A 15,716-nucleotide genomic window follows, 5' to 3' on the forward strand; every position below is an offset into this window, starting at 1 on the left:
ACCATATCGCATGGCCAAACGGACCCTAAATCTATTTCTCTTATGCCCTCAAAATAAAGTGTAATTTACAAAATAAACTTATCTTTTCTCATATATTTTTTTGGTAGAGCTCGACTATTTCAAATTCACGCATGTAAGGCTCATTTGGGAAAACGCTCTTTGCCAGGAATTTTTCTATACGTAGTATTCGAACAGAATACATTTTACAAAAACTTCTTCAAAAATATCCAATCAAACTTTTTTCATGGCCAAACAATAAAACGGAAGCAATGTTATCATCAACCAGGGTCCACCCTTATCATATACTTGCTACCAATTGACACTAAGATATTTGTTTTTCCTTGTCTATAAGATCAAGAAACACAACCCCATCACTCCAAATTGCACAAAAATGGGAGTTCTAAACTACTGCTACCTCTCAGTTACTTCTACGGCCACACCCATATCTCAAGATTCTTCAAATAATCCAACCCCATTGTCAATTCCAACACAATCCAAGCAGAAACCTGTGAAATTGTCTAGTGGGGTGGCTGCTACTGGGGACTATGCTGCTGACCCACCCACTACCACTACTAAGCTTAGGAAGTATTGGGGTGAGGATGTGGATCCTCTCACATCTGATGATTTTATATGGAATACGGAATTTATGGGTCGAATGAAGAAGTACATTCAGGATCCTCAAGAAAATGCCCCTGCTGCTGCTGTAAAGGTATAATCTTTGGCCTAATTGACCCTTACTATGCATTCATCTTTTGAGCTGTTCTAATCATAACTTATGACATGCTTTCTTCACAAAAGATTTTATCTTTTCTAGAATTTGAACTGCTGTGGAAGATTACGTTTACCAATTGTTCAGGCAACTTTTGAATTTTTGGTTCTATTCTCTGTTGTGTTGTTCTGAGTTCAGCTAATGCTCCATGTTTACTTGTTCACTATTGACTTTGCTCCCCCTTGGGAGTCGTTTGGTGCGAGGTATAAGGTATAACAATTCCGGGATAAAATGCAGGATTATTTTGTCTTGTATTTGGTTGGAGGTTTTAGTAGTACTTGGATTATTTACTCCACCATTTATACCGTAGTAATAGGATAAGTTATCTTATATACTTGGAGGTCCCGGAATAATTATTAAGGATAACTTTTCCCCAACCGAACAACCCCTCAAGGTTTGGGAAATACATCAGGTAAATTGACTTGGCTCATCCTTTAAGGCTTGGGAAATGCATTGGGTAATTGACTATAGTTAATAATAAGGGTTAATTAGGAACTAAGTGATAAATTATCTCTTGATTTTCCAAAGTTGACAAGTAAAAGTGAACACCTATTTTTAGTATAATGGACAAGTTAAAGTGGACGAAGGGAATATGTTTTGTGATGAAATCTTTCTTTAATTGATAGGCTTCTCTTTATTGGTTCATATCCTGGTTTTCATGATGGGCACTTAACCATCTTGGTCATTTTAATGGTTTGGCAATTAACAAGTTTCAAAAGTGCTCATTTTAATGAACTTATTTGAATGGGAACGGAGTTAAACAAAGGAATGAACACTTTTGAAACTTGTGGTGTTAAATATGTCATAACTTTTATGTGACTATTAGACTTTTGAAACAATGTGATCATAACTATGTCATACAGTAACATTTATGAGGCTATAAAAGCGTCTAATAAGAGTAGAACAACAAGTTTTAGTTAAATTATTTCCAAATTTAGCAAGAGCTCATTCTTTTTGGGAGTGTGTTCTATCTGTGTGGTACTCTTGTATGAAGAACATAAGAAGTTGCTGTTAGCCTGTTGCATTATATGTTGGTCATAATATATGCATGTTGCTTAAGGAGTACCATTTTTTTTCAATGGTTGCCAATATTCTTCTGACTTGATATCTTAACAGGAAGAGATATCAGGATTTCTTAGCTTAAACAGAGTCATGAATCTTGACAGGTGTGATCTTTTTCTTCTTTTCTTTATAGAGATTTAGAAATTCTGTTTTCTTCTAATATTTAATCGCATATGGAGAATAGTTTGGAAGTTGACTTGACCAAGGAGCTAACAGCCCCTTCACAACCTGTTCTAGAACCAGAAGTCGAAAATACTCAAGTATGTAGTGGCTTTAAAACACTTGCCTTCAGCATCTTTAAGCATTAGCCTTTTCTACTATCATTGTCGATAACTAAACTGATTTTCAGGCTCCTTTTACTGCATCTCAAAAATGGCGGCCAGCACCAACACGACGGGAGCAGGAGAAGTGGGGCAAAGCTGCCAAGGCTGCAACTGGGGGCAGTGTATGTCATCGGAACTTGCAATTAGTTCATTGGTTGAAACTTGGTTTATAATACTTCTTAGCTCACCTTGTTTCTAACTAAAAAGATAGAGAAATATGCTTCTCTAAGTTGTAATTCTGATTTTTTTATCATACAGGATGTTATGTTCAGGGAAATAAAACGCCCTCAAGGGGATCCAAAGGTTATGGCTGCTCAGTCAAGGGAACAGTATCTTAAGGTACTTGTTTGCTTTTATTCCACATAAATCATTCTTTGTTGAGATATGTTGACTTTTCAGTTCACCGTTTTGATTGTTCTTTTTTCTTTTCTTTCCAGCTAAAGAATAAATTGCAGCTTCTCACAGTTGGGATTGGTGGTGTTGGTGTGATTTCAGCTTATATCTCTTATTCTCCTGAAATAGCAATAAGGTAATCCAAAATAGGACTTCCTATATGGCTATATGCTTTAATTCCTTTACGTGTCTACTTTAGAAATACTCATGTTTGATTTACTATTGTTGTAGTGAGACATGACCCCTATTTATTACAAATTGTTCCTCCAATTAGTATATTGGTCCCCTTAAGTTGTCAGTTTGAAAAATTTCTTGACGAAGAGAGTCTTAATTTGCTTATTTCTTCTGAAAATGACATTTGTGTAACTGATGAAATGTATGGAAATTTCCTTGACTGAAATATCTTTAGCTGCTAGAGTTCTTTTAATGTCCTCTATCAGGCCTGGACATTTTTAGCTTCTCTTTGCTTAGATTTAATTAATGTAAGGAATCTTTAGTTTTTTCAAATCTGGCAATTGCACTCATGCAGAAATTGCGGTGTTAATGAACTGTTGTATTTTTCATTCTTGCAGTTACACTGCAGGGTTGATTGGTTCTTTGATGTACATGCGTATGCTTGGAAACAGTGTGGATTCTATGCTGTCAGATGGACCCAGAGCACTTATCAAGTACACTTTTGATTGTTTATCTTTAGCAAATGGCTCCCTCTATTCCATTCTTGCATTATCTCAAACCTAAACATCATTTGTTCTTTGTGTTGCATGTACGTGTCTTAATGGAGGCGATTGATGCCAATTAAAAATAGGAAGCCCAATTTTCTTATGCATTTTGCATGAGCTACTATTTTACAGCATTTTGGAAAAATGTTTATGGAGCATCCTATTACCATTTCATCACATTTAAATCGATATTGTCATTCTTGAATTGGAGTTGTATGAGGTCACTCAAATAGTAGTTCTTTGCGAATTGTCAGTTTCATCATTCCAGGATTGGAAGTCATTAACCCACAGTCGTAATAGAAATCAAATGCTTGCATGATAAATGATGTTGTTGTTTGAGACTAAGAAAAGCAGCTATATCCCTAAAACGGACTGTTTTGATCTCTGATTGATAAGCTTACCAGAAACTTTTACTTTCAGGGGAGCTGTTGGGCAGCCAAGGCTATTGGTTCCTGTTGCTTTGGTCATGATTTTTAACCGGTGGAATGGGTAAGATCTATCACTATTACCACATTGACCAAAAATGTGTCGAGATTAACTGTTGAATGAAAATTTTCTTGATTCAAATGCAAACTTTTTAGAACCTCTCGTTTATTTTCTGAAAACTACTATTGGTAGCATAAAGTTTATCTGCATTCTGAACGGTCAAGGAAGTTTGGGCTATTTTGTGGGGCTTCAACTTCCTCTCTTAATCTATTTTCTCGCCATTTTCCTGCTTGTACAAACCAAAAAATCCAGTCTAGTTTAACTTTTTTCCGCATTCCCCTTTTCCTACTACACTTGCATCCAAAAAATACATTAATGACTTCTCTTTCGTCGTTGTAGAGCAAGTATTAATGCTTTTGCATTATGAAGAGTTGCCTAAGCATCTGATCTTACAAATTGATTTATTTCCAGGATCCTAGTCCCAGAGTATGGATTCATGCACCTCGAGTTGATACCCATGCTAGTCGGATTTTTCACTTACAAGATTGCAACTTTTGTCCAAGCAATCGAGGAAGGTGTATCAATTATTGGAAATAAGTCACAAGCTTAGCTCTAGTTTTTATGATTTCTATCAACCTCTCATGAAAATAGTAGGTATGCTTCGACTCGAACCTCCCATCTACAACTTTTATCATCTTTTCAAATTACCATGAATGTAAGATTTGAATAAATGTGTTTAAAATTTTCATGTTCCATCTTAGTATAGAACTTGTTTAGTCACAGGGAATAATGAAAATCATGCCGTGAGATAACTAGTAAAGTTGTTGTCATGTGAATAGGAGGTCACAGGTTCAAGCCGTGGAAACAGCCTCTAGCAGACATGCAAGGTAAGGTTGAGTAAAATGGACCTTTATGGTCCAGCCCTTCTCCGGATATACGGGGAGCTTAGTGCATCAGACTGGGTTTTTTTTTCATGTCAAATACTAGTCTGCATGTCTTGTCTCACACTTGATATTTCTTGTTGCAGAGGCGAAAAAAGTTCAGGAAGACGTTGGATTCGAAAAATGAGCTACAACATCTCAATTTATCACCGGATGGATTGAACAAATCGACGATTTCCTCGTGTAAATTCTTCTATATACTAGATCTTGCTCTCAGTTTCTTTGATAATCTCAAGTTTCTTATCCTGTTGAATGCTTATGAATCGTTTTCCACCAAAAAAAATGTGTAAATTCTTCTATATACTGAATCTTGCTCTCAGTTTAGTTGATAATCTCAAGTTTCTTATCATGTTGAAGGCTTATGAATCGTTTTCCAAAAAAAAAAAAGTGTAAATTCTTCTAGTTAATGAACGATTGTCAGGAGTTCCCATTTTGTGCCACTTTTTTTTATACAAGAGCAAGAGCAAGTTTTTTTTTTCACCTTACAAGAGCAAGTTCGATTAATTTTATATGTACATTGATCATATAATTAAACATTTGTTATTCTTGCTAAACAAGAGATAAAAGATGATCTTATCTCTTGTTTGTTTATTAATTTTCGGATAAATATTAGTATCGAGATTAGTTATTCAGTATAAATCAATGAAAATGATAAAAATACTCATGAGGTCTTCCAAAATTATGTAATTCATGTTATCTTTAATATAACGAATCACATTGTCAACAAAAAATAATACGAAGATAATTAATTCTTATATAACTTGTCTTCAAACCAAATGACCCTCGTGTATCTTTTGAAAACAAAATCGACTACCTCTTGTTTGCCCAGCAAGCTTTTAAGTTTGATTTGCTCACACAAAGTTATAATGCAAGAATTATAACATAAAATGTATCACTAACATAATGTTTTACCAACGGATGCTTGGCTAAAAAATTCATTCAGTCGTTGGAATTCAACATCAGATCATATATCTGACTCATTGCGATTTCAAGTTAGCGACCGATGATTCCGAGTTTTTTTTAACACTCCATGTATCATATTCAAGAACGTATGAATCAGAAATCACACACTAAAATTCTTCAGAAACATCTCATCATTATTATTCTTGAACAGACATAGGATTTATAAAAGTTAAAAGACAATATCACTTATTATTATACATACATAATAGCCTTAGCCATTGCCTTTGCCTTAACCAGTGTTCTGCATTCCAGCAGCAATACCTTTCATGGTCAAGATAAGAGTGTCTTCCAAGCCAGGCGCATACTCGCTCGTAGGATTCAGCTTCACTAATTCAGCAGCTGGTTTGCTTGATTCCATGATCTCCTTGTCTAGATGAGGTCTGACCTTCACATTGTAGTTGGGGTCGCGAATTCGTTTCAATGTGTATGCTTGGCTTACATTGAGGGTCGTAATGTAAGAGTCACGAAGTTTGAGCCTTTGCCTCAAGTATGGATCTCCTTCCAAAAGATCCTTGTGCCCGGCAACCTATGACAAGCAGCGCGATTAAAAGAGATGTTCCATAAAATGTGAGCTTTCTGGTGATAAGGTAAAATAATAGTATTAATTTATGTACCTGAAGGAGAAAGCCCTTTGTTTCTTCATATTTGGATCTTAATCGCTCTCCAAGCGGCCACAGATCTTCAGACACTAAAAGCTTATCGTACAATGCAGCAATACCAGGGTCACCCTTAGCGAAGACCATTTCGAGTAAGTCAAGTGTCACTCTAAAGAAAGGCCATCCGTTGTACATATCCTTGAGCATTTGCAGATTTCTTATATCCTTCTCAATAACGTGCTTGAATGCAGCCCCAAAGCCAAGCCAGACTGGGAGATGAAACCTCGTCTGAGTCCATGCAAAGATCCATGGAATAGCTCGAAGAGATTCAATCCCACCACTTGGCTTCCTTTTGGCCGGGCGACTTCCAATGTTCATGCGACCATATTCTAATTCTGGGGTTGCCTGCATTTTCAACGAACAGAAAAAGAAAGTTCAGTTTCATAGGCATCGGGCTGAAGGCAAATAAGTTAGCAATGTCTGAAATGCAATTACCATTCATGCCTATTTTGACTAATTATTAGAATGACTGTGTTCACCTAATTAAAAACTATTGTTCATGTCCCCTTCAATTCTTTGAATATGTTGGTTTCTGAATGTTTTTTTTTCTTATACCTCTTTTTAAATTATGACTAAGAGTCATTTAAACGCAGTTCAAATCAACTTATGAAGTAACTTGAATATACTTACAAGGCGGAAGTATTCAACAAATCGTGGATCCTGGAACACAAAAGACCGATACTCTTTTGTAGCAATAACAGACATCTCATCCAATAGGGCACGCCACTCTGGCTTTGGAGCCACAGGGGGGTTCATTCCATGCTCAAGTGTAGCTGCTGTGAAACGCTGAAGAGTTCTAAAGCACAAGTGTTCCTCCCCAAATGACTGTTCAATAACTTCACCTTGAACAGTCACACGAAGTGAGCCATGAATTGTGTCAGGGGGTTGTGATAAAATAGCAAGGTGGGTGGGACCCCCTCCCCTTCCAACAGTCCCACCTCGGCCATGGAACATTGTTAGCTTTACTCCAAATTCTTTTGCCACCTTTACAAGTTCCTCTTGAGCCTTGTACAATTGCCAAGCTGCAGATAGTCGGCCAGCATCCTTACCCGAATCAGAATACCCAATCATAACTTCTTGTTTCCCATTGATACGGTTTCTGTACCAATCTATGGAGAACAACCGAGCAACAGCAGCAGGTGCAGACTCGAGATCAGCAAGCTTTTCAAACAACGGAACAACCCTCAATGGACTTTTTACATGACATTCACGCTGCAAAAGCTCAACGGCAAGCACATCAGAGGGTGCCGTGGCCATCGAAATTATATAAGCACCGAAACTATCGGCGGGAAGTTCAGCGATGACATGAAAGGTATCCAAAACATCAGCGACTTCATCAGTTTTAGGGAGATCAGGTCCAAAAAGTGGACGCTTGCCACTTAGTTCAGATAAGAGCCATTCCTGTCTCTTCTCTTCAGACCATTCTTTATAGGAGCCAACACCCACATGCCTTGTTATAACATCTAGAACATCAGTGTGTCTATCTGACTCTTGCCGAATATCAAGTCTCACAAGCGACAGACCAAAGGTGGACACTTGCCTTAGAAAATCAAGAAGGCTTCCATCTGCAATTGGTCTGTCACCACAAGCGCATAGAGATCTATAGCACAGCTCCAGAGGTTCCAGAAACTGCAGGATAAAGACAACCAACTTTTTCACATATTCAAATCATACAGAAACTGGCATGCATATTAGCAGATCTGAATGCCATGAAATAACCTTTGAGAAATGAGAACCATGCTAATTTGGGTGATAAATAAAATCCTAAAATAACCTGTAGAACTTGGCTCACAAATTTGGTGTTGTAGTATGTTAGAACTTTGTTAAAGCAAGATGAATATTGTCAAACAAGAATTCCAAAAGCTCGCTTGAGTTCGTTTCCTTATTATCTTACATAAACTATTTTCTTCTGTCTTTCAACATTTAGTCAACAGACTATCAGTTTGCTACTTAGACATCCAAATCCACTTTCAAATAAAAAATACTAAAAAACACATAGAATCCTAGATGAAATATCATTGACACACATATTGGAAATGAAAAAGATAACTATTCAGCATAGGTAAATTTGGAAGTCAAGCTAACAAGTTCTGTATTATTGAAGAGGTGAGCAGAAATAAAAAGAGATTCTGAAGGACACCTGTTCAAGATTTGTGAATGTCGACTCCTCAGGAACATCAGAGAACCCATTGGCTAGTAACTGACGAGCGCGTTCCTGTGTATTATATAACCTATCTCTCACATCAGCAAGAAGAACACGGTAGGGCTCATTCGGTGGAATTTTCTTCCAAAATTCTGTATTAGTAGATTAAGCAAGAAGAACAGTTAGTAGTTGAAGGGTAGGAGGGAGAGAGACTCTAGAATATTAGCAACAATAATCATAAAAAGAGAAAGGCAAGGCGGAAGAGAATGATATGTGAGCTCCAAACCAATACACTTTCAGAAAACAAGTCTGGTAGCAGAACAGAGAACGGAGGTAAATACCAATGTAGTGCTTTGCATCTCTTTTGGAAGTCCTATGAAGTTCTTCTGCACGCACACGGAGCTCATCATTGCATCGCCACATTGAAAGCTGGCATAAGCAAAATAAAATGGGCAAGACAAAAAAATTTAGTATGGGATCGGAGGCAAATTGCAGGCAACAACATCCAGTAACCAATTTGTCACCTCAAACATAAGATCCTCAATCTGAGAGAAATACAGATTTGCAGCCATCATTCTAGCCAATAAGCACACATCTCTTGTCACTTCCGGGGTTACTCTAGGGTTGCCTGCATGCACATCAAAATTTGTTGGTGCCTTCACAAAAACATTCAAACTTGGCATGCAATTACATTGAGCTACAAGGAGAATATTTTCTTATGTCACTCGAGAATCAGAAGCAAGATGCTTCTACTGCTCTAACCTAATGCATATTGTAAAGCTTTAAAAGTACCATTTTATCATCTAGCTATGATGTTTCAGATACTACGAAATTGTGAATGAGTTGAGAACACTTCAACTAAACAAACATCATCTTTTTGTCCCTCAAAGTTGGATGTATGGATTTATACAAGGATACACCGAACTCATTGACCTTTGAGAATTTCAATAAACTAAAGAATCTTAAATCAACCATAAGTTCCACTTGTATCAGTGTTAGTTCCTTCTATTATGTGCTTAATCTGACTTTCAATGAGTGAGAACAAAAAAAAGGAAAGACAATGCTACTTGTAAAGAAAGGTCATACCATCTCGATCACCACCCATCCAAGAAGAAAACTGAATGAGAGGGGCATTGTAGGGAACACGTTCATTTATTCCAATATTCTTCAAAGCAGTGTCAACACGGCGTAGGAATTTCGGCACCCCCTTCCATATTGTCTCATGGAAGTAACTCATCCCCGCCCTCATCTCATCTTGTGGAGTTGGTGGAGTCCTCCTGATTTCATCTGTGCGAAAGGCTGCTTGTATCTGTATGCAGCAAAAGAGAAGAGTCACAGGAATTTATAGTTGTTAATATTCTTTATGCAGAGGATTAAGGACTAATGTGATATTCTGGCAATGCTTAATACCCAAAATCACGTTAAAGGGAAGAAGTGAGTAGTAATAATATAGAAATCAAATAGTTCTGACACCTGTTAGCGGACTCTAGTACATTCTTTCCTTATATTTATTCTTTCTTTTTTTTTTGAGAATATATTTATTCATTTTTTAAAAACTAAATACCTGCCAACTCTTCTTAATACTACTGCAGGTAATTTAGCTCTTCTAAGTCCCCCTCTCTTTTTAAGAACTCTGCTTTTATATGTGTCTAACAGGTTACAAACTTTTAAATGCACAAAAGTAAAGGTGATCTGGCAGCTTAAACACCTCTACGGACGTGAATCTCTTTCTTCCCATTTAAAAGCTAAGATATGGTTCCTGAAAGGTCGAGCTTCTTTAACAATTTAACCTATATTTCTCACCATGTACTAATGATCTTCCTATCCGAGTTCTGTTATCAGCTCTATATATCATCTTTGCCTAACATGAAGAAGGAAAGAGAGATGCTCCAATATCAATATTTATGCAACAGGGGAGTGAAAACGCAATAAGAGAATACTCTACAACCAGCAGAAATTTACTAAAGCACCGGTCTTGAAGGTGTTTCCTCACATCCACTTTAGCTTAGCACAAGTTCACTAAACAACATTTCTGTACACTAACTTCGTATACCAAATAAAATTTAAGCCTTTTTTAAAACATAAAATTACATCCTTACTGAAATGGGGGAGGGGGGGGAATTGGCATGATAGAAAGAGAAGAAGACGACAAGAAAAACCAGCACCATGAACCTCTTACCTCTCTTTGTAGAGCCTCGTCTAGCTCCTGCTTATCATCAGGAGTAATATCTTTGGCGTACAACTGCGTCATACAATCACGAATCCTGGACAGCAAGTGGGAAATGAGAATCTTATCTTGTCCAGTTAAGAATAAGTAATTGGAAAGAAAAAAATAGAGCTGCTCTCTAGATGGAAACATCGATAAACCGAACAAAAAGTACTCTCCTTTCCTTTCATCTTCTTTTTATCCCTTCAGAAATAGACTTATATTTAGGTAACCTACAAAAAGTATGGAGCTTTTGCCAGCACAGCCCCACGAACAGATTGAATCGGATATGCAGTTATTTCAGCACACATTTTCTGTTAACTTCAGCAATTGTAACTTACCTTGCATGCTTTTGAAGCAAAGACCTACGAACAGACTGAGTAGGATGTGCTGTTAGCACCAAATCCACGGTCTGGTTCTTCAAAGCATCAAAAACTTCTTGGGGTGATTTGTTTAGCTGTCCGACAAGCTTCTTAAGAGTCTCTTCAATGTCTGATTCAGTTAGTGCAGAAGCCTCATCCGAAAAATCACGCTTTTTTAGCTTACTTCTTCGTCTGTAAGCTATCTGAACCTCTTCAGCAAGGTTACCCAAGTTAAGCATGTTAGAAAAGGCTTTGGTGACTACAATGGAATCCCCAGCATCCAAACTGGTAAGCATTCTCCCAAGCTCTTCCAACTTATGTGGGTCATGCCTCCCTTCGTATTCAGCAGATAGTTCATAACACTCTTGAACCTAACACAATGTAGCACCACAGTAAGTTGCTTCCACTTTTACCAGAAATCGCTAATATTTTGTAATGATTAAGACCGCACCTACAATTTAACATGCCTCGCAAAGATAGAAACAACATGCAACAATCGAAAGTAAAACTGACTCACTTTTATCCCAGATGAACATTCTTTGATAGAGGAAGACATTAAAGAGATGTGAGTACTACCCAGGCCCCAGGGACCAAAGCTAAAACTAATTTAATAGAAGAAGAGAACAGAACAGATGGGGCCAAATCAGATCATCATAATAGATAAGGAACAAGGTGAATAGAAATAATTTGTTTCTTCTTTTCATAAGATAGGGAAGTTACTTCGCACATATTTAAAAAGAATACTGTCCCCAATTCAAAGGCTAATAGAGACTTCTCCTTAATGAGTCAGGAGAATCTTACCATCACTGAACTAATTCAAAATGGCATAACTATATGTCTTAGTCAAATTAAAAGAAGCTCCATCACCCTCAACAATCCATTCCCTCCTTTTTATTGGTTATTACACTCAACTCAAAACATTATATATGCTCTGAACAGACTAAGGACTAACAAAAATAACACATTATGAGAATTGCCTAGTGATTGAAACCACAAATTATGAACACACTACCAGTCTTAAAGAATCCACCCACCCCATTCACCCAAAAAAAAGTTTAATTAGTTAGTATAAACTAGTCAACAACTAACAAAATCAAGCATACTGGAAATTAGCCTAGAGCATCCATACCACAATATTAATAAAGTACCATCCTTTTCCCCACACACCGCATAAACACAACAAAAGAACGCGAAAAAGAGAGAGTTCAACATAAAGATTATTACGAACTGACAAAACTTGGTATAATGGAAACTAGTCCAAGGCATTCAAACCATAAGCAATGAATAAAGAACCACTCTTTTCTACTCACACCACATAAACATCAAAAGAATTACAGTAAAGGACCTGAATAGAAGCTGATAAACACAACATTAAACCAAGTACCAACAAAATTAAGCAAAACATGCGATTAGCATACTGCATTCAAACCATAAATTATGAAAAAACACAGCAAAGGGGTTCAACAGAAGTTAATAAACACAAAATTAAACTAAGTACCAACAAAATTAAGCAAAATGTACAATTACCATACTGCATTCAAAACCACAAATCATGAACAAACACAACAAAGGGGTTTACCAGAAGTTAAAAAAAAACACGAAAAAAAACTTAAAAACAAACTAAAAGTACCGTTTCTCGAATATCCTCTCCATGCAAATCCTGCAGAATATCAAGAAATCTGTCAAGCAACAAAGCATCATACTCCACAAGCTTATCATCCTCTGACACTTTCGCTGGTGCCAATAGCCTCAATTGGGCATCAATTGAAGCCATCTTCTCAATTTTCCGACTCATCTTCGAAAAAAAAATACTCTTTTTATCAACTCTTGCTTCTAGACTTTTCTAAGTAAAGTTGAAAAAGGAAAAAAAATCACGGATTCTTCCACCCTTTATCACGGAGAAAACTGGGTATCAAACAATTTTCAGCATTAACTTAAAACATTCACAATTTTTTTCAAAAAATTATGAAAAGTAAAAACAGAGTGAATAATTATTTATAGGTAATTTCAAGATCCCCGTGAAGGAAAAATCCAGAAGCAGTAGAAAAAAGGAGAAGACTAATGGGTCACGAGATAGAAGAAGAAAAAGAGAAGTGATTTGAAGAAAAGTTGCAGAGAATTTGGGATTTTGCTTAAGCTATTTTATAGAAGAAAGATGTGAAGAACAGAGTGGAAAGTTCTAACTAAAAATCAACAAGAGTCCAAATTAGTGGAGTCTTTCTTTAATTATGGGAACTTTATGGGTTGATATTGAATATCAAAGAATTTTTATATTCCTAATAGAGGTGGAATATTCCATGGAATCATCTTTTCATGTAATTTTTTTTTTTGTTGGTCCTCAAATTCAAGACTTCTAATTAAAAGAAAAAAGTTTATCGTACTTATCATTTTATTATAGTTCATGTAATTTAACTCTTACTTAACGATTTATTTGGTCATAATAATCATTCAAACTAAAAATCCATAATATTTCATTTTATTTAAAAATCAATGTTTTTACTATTAAGAAAGGAGAATAAGCTACAATCTCTTCGTCAACATGTCTGCGGTTCGGAATTGATATTCAATCTGAGGCTACTTTTGTCAATTCATGCTTTTCCACATGTTTTTTTAAGACACGTGTAGACTGTAGCCCCTTCTTTGCTTTTGATGTTAGTTAACTTACTATGCCAATAATCATGGGTTGTGGTGCACTGGTAGGAGTGTTTCACCCTTAATTGAAGGTCTTCGGTTTGAGCCTTGAGTATAGAGAAAATTTTGTTAGGAGCGTCACCCTCGAATGAGCCCTGCAGTACGCGATTCGAATTTAGTTGAAACTCTAATGTGGACTCCGTACATCGGGTGGAAAACAAAAAAAACAAAATAAAAATTACTATGCCAATAAAACTTGTGATCCCTGCAGCGTATGTCAATTGGATTTAATTATTGTGCAATTTGATTGAATTTAGAAATTCTATCAATGTCACGTAATTGAGAATTTGAGATAGATAGAGTAACATATTTTATTTGAAAATGACGTAAAAAGTATTATAAATCATAATAATTACTACTTAAAATATGTAAAAGCTATAGAAATTTGCTTGACGGTCGAAATTCTATCGATGCCACATAAATTGAGATAAAAGGAGTAACATATCTTATCTAAAAATATATATATTAAAAGTACTATAAATCACAATAATTAATAACTTAGAATATTTACATATCATAAAAAAAATTAATTAGCTTTCGAAATTTCATTTATATCACATAACTTGAGAACAAAATAATACTCCTTATGTCCCAATTTATATGACTTACTTTCATTTTTAGTCAGTCCAAAAAAGAATGACACATTTCTATATTGAGTAATAATTTAACTTTAAAATATTTATTTTATCCTTAATGAAATGCTTTATAACCACACAAATTTTTATAATTCATTTTAGACCACACGTTTTAAAAGTCTTTCATTCTTTCTTAAACTCTGTGTCAAGTCAAACTACCTCACATAAAATGGGACAAAGAGAGTATAATATATTGGGTTCGTGCTGACAAAGGCTCCATTAGTTAGTAAATTGTTTGGAATCTATGACTAAACATCTACTTGAAGTTTTTATTCCAAATTCTTTTTCTTTATATTTATTTACTCCCTGTTTAAAAAAGAATGACCTCATTTTCTTTTTAGTCTGTTTAAAAATGAATGACTTTTTTTCTTTTTTGATAACATTTTAATTTCAGTTTTCCACGTGGCATGTTTAAGGCCACAAGATTAAAGAGTTATTTTGTACATTTGATATAACTTTAATTTAGGACCACAAAATTTAAAAGTCTTCTTTATTTTCTTAAATTATGTGTTAAGTCAAACTAGGTCAGTCTTTTTTAAACGGGAGAGTATTATTTATCACTATATTTTTGTTTACTTATACATGCCTTTCAAAAGTTCTTGGGGTAGTATAATCTTTTCTTGTTTCTTTTATTTATTATTTATATATATTCTTTCCTTGACACTTAGCCGTATGATATTCTTTGCAAAATGTTTGACTAATTGAACTTTGTAATTTTGAGATTTGGTCACAAATATCTTAGATTTTATTCTCTCTTTTTTATTTTTCCTCTTTCATAAATATTAAATCAAAAACATTTTATTCTACTTCATGACCCTGTAGGATTATTTTGAAAAAGTATATCAATTGATGTAATATAAAAACATTTTAACCATTTCGAATGAATAACATTAGTAATAATGCGTACCAAAAAGAATATCTTCTAGAAGATGTTTTTTGTTTTTACAACTTAACTAATTTAGTTTGTCTCATTTTAGTAAATGCTATTTATTAAAAGGTGATTTTTTTTCTCTAAATTTATAGTTAAAAATAATTTTTAAAAAAAAGTAAAATCAAATTGAATTGTGGCATCTTTTTTAAAAAAAGAAAAGAATCGTGACCAAACGGTTCAAGCAATAACTGATTTTGACTCATTTAATTGATAGTAGTATTATTTTTTTTGGTCTTATAAATGTTTAAAGGACCACATGTTGTGGTCGGCGCTTCTTTATTTTCTTTTATGGGTACATTATATATAAGTACTTCCTCCGTTTTATTTACTCGACTTCTATCTTTAAAATAATTATTTTTTACTTGATCATTTTAGTAAGTCAAGATAATTTTTTATTTTTTTAATATTGTTCTCACTATTTATTAACTAACTACGTAAGGTAAGGTCAGTATTAAATCAATATGAACCAAGTAAATGAATTATGTGGGGTATTAAT

General features: G+C 35.1%; 2 protein-coding genes across 4 annotated transcripts; one reads left to right on the forward strand and one right to left on the reverse strand.

The window, feature by feature from the left end:
* Positions 1–223: 223 nt before the first annotated feature.
* Positions 224–5,066, forward strand: LOC102599919 (uncharacterized). Of its 3 annotated transcripts, none has more exons than XR_001473594.1 (11): positions 224–709; positions 1,886–1,935; positions 2,016–2,091; positions 2,181–2,276; positions 2,413–2,493; positions 2,592–2,683; positions 3,120–3,215; positions 3,687–3,755; positions 4,164–4,346; positions 4,470–4,579; positions 4,720–5,066. XR_001473594.1 is itself a non-coding variant. In XM_015309385.1 (10 exons), the coding sequence occupies exons 1-9, from the start codon at positions 392–394 to the stop codon at positions 4,300–4,302; spliced, it is 1,017 nt and encodes a 338-aa protein (XP_015164871.1). In that variant the 5' UTR covers positions 225–391; the 3' UTR covers positions 4,303–4,346; positions 4,720–5,066. The 3 variants fall into 3 exon arrangements, 1 of the variants encoding a protein (XP_015164871.1); XR_367395.2 differs by having other exon boundaries at positions 225–709; positions 4,532–4,579; XM_015309385.1 differs by lacking the exon at positions 4,470–4,579 and having other exon boundaries at positions 225–709.
* A 617-nt stretch (positions 5,067–5,683) lies between these two features.
* On the reverse strand, positions 5,684–13,129 carry LOC102599595 (phosphoenolpyruvate carboxylase-like). Its single transcript, XM_006348806.2, has 10 exons — positions 12,594–13,129; positions 10,943–11,334; positions 10,575–10,659; positions 9,482–9,704; positions 8,920–9,023; positions 8,737–8,824; positions 8,393–8,547; positions 6,883–7,881; positions 6,211–6,597; positions 5,684–6,122 (listed from the first exon to the last, which is right to left on the reverse strand). The coding sequence occupies exons 1-10, from the start codon at positions 12,756–12,758 to the stop codon at positions 5,826–5,828; spliced, it is 2,895 nt and encodes a 964-aa protein (XP_006348868.1). The 5' UTR covers positions 12,759–13,129; the 3' UTR covers positions 5,684–5,825.
* Between the last annotated feature and the right edge of the window lie 2,587 nt (positions 13,130–15,716).

Source organism: Solanum tuberosum, unplaced genomic scaffold (assembly GCF_000226075.1).
Source record: "Solanum tuberosum cultivar DM 1-3 516 R44 unplaced genomic scaffold, SolTub_3.0 scf00102, whole genome shotgun sequence".
Lineage (NCBI taxonomy): Eukaryota > Viridiplantae > Streptophyta > Magnoliopsida > Solanales > Solanaceae > Solanum > Solanum tuberosum.

Bases quoted from the DNA above. Each gene is read 5' to 3' on its own strand.
- LOC102599919 (XM_015309385.1), top strand. From the start codon at position 392: ATGGGAGTTCTAAACTACTGCTACCTCTCAGTTACTTCTACGGCCACA. The intron at 2,684-3,119 runs GTAATCCAAAAT...TCATTCTTGCAG, and splicing joins TCTCCTGAAATAGCAATAAG to TTACACTGCAGGGTTGATTG. The intron at 3,216-3,686 runs GTACACTTTTGA...TTTTACTTTCAG, and splicing joins GGACCCAGAGCACTTATCAA to GGGAGCTGTTGGGCAGCCAA.
- LOC102599595 (XM_006348806.2), bottom strand. From the start codon at position 12,758: ATGAGTCGGAAAATTGAGAAGATGGCTTCAATTGATGCCCAATTGAGG. The intron at 8,825-8,919 runs GTGACAAATTGG...TGCTTATGCCAG, and splicing joins TTGAGGATCTTATGTTTGAG to CTTTCAATGTGGCGATGCAA. The intron at 8,548-8,736 runs GTATTTACCTCC...CTACTAATACAG, and splicing joins AGATGCAAAGCACTACATTG to AATTTTGGAAGAAAATTCCA.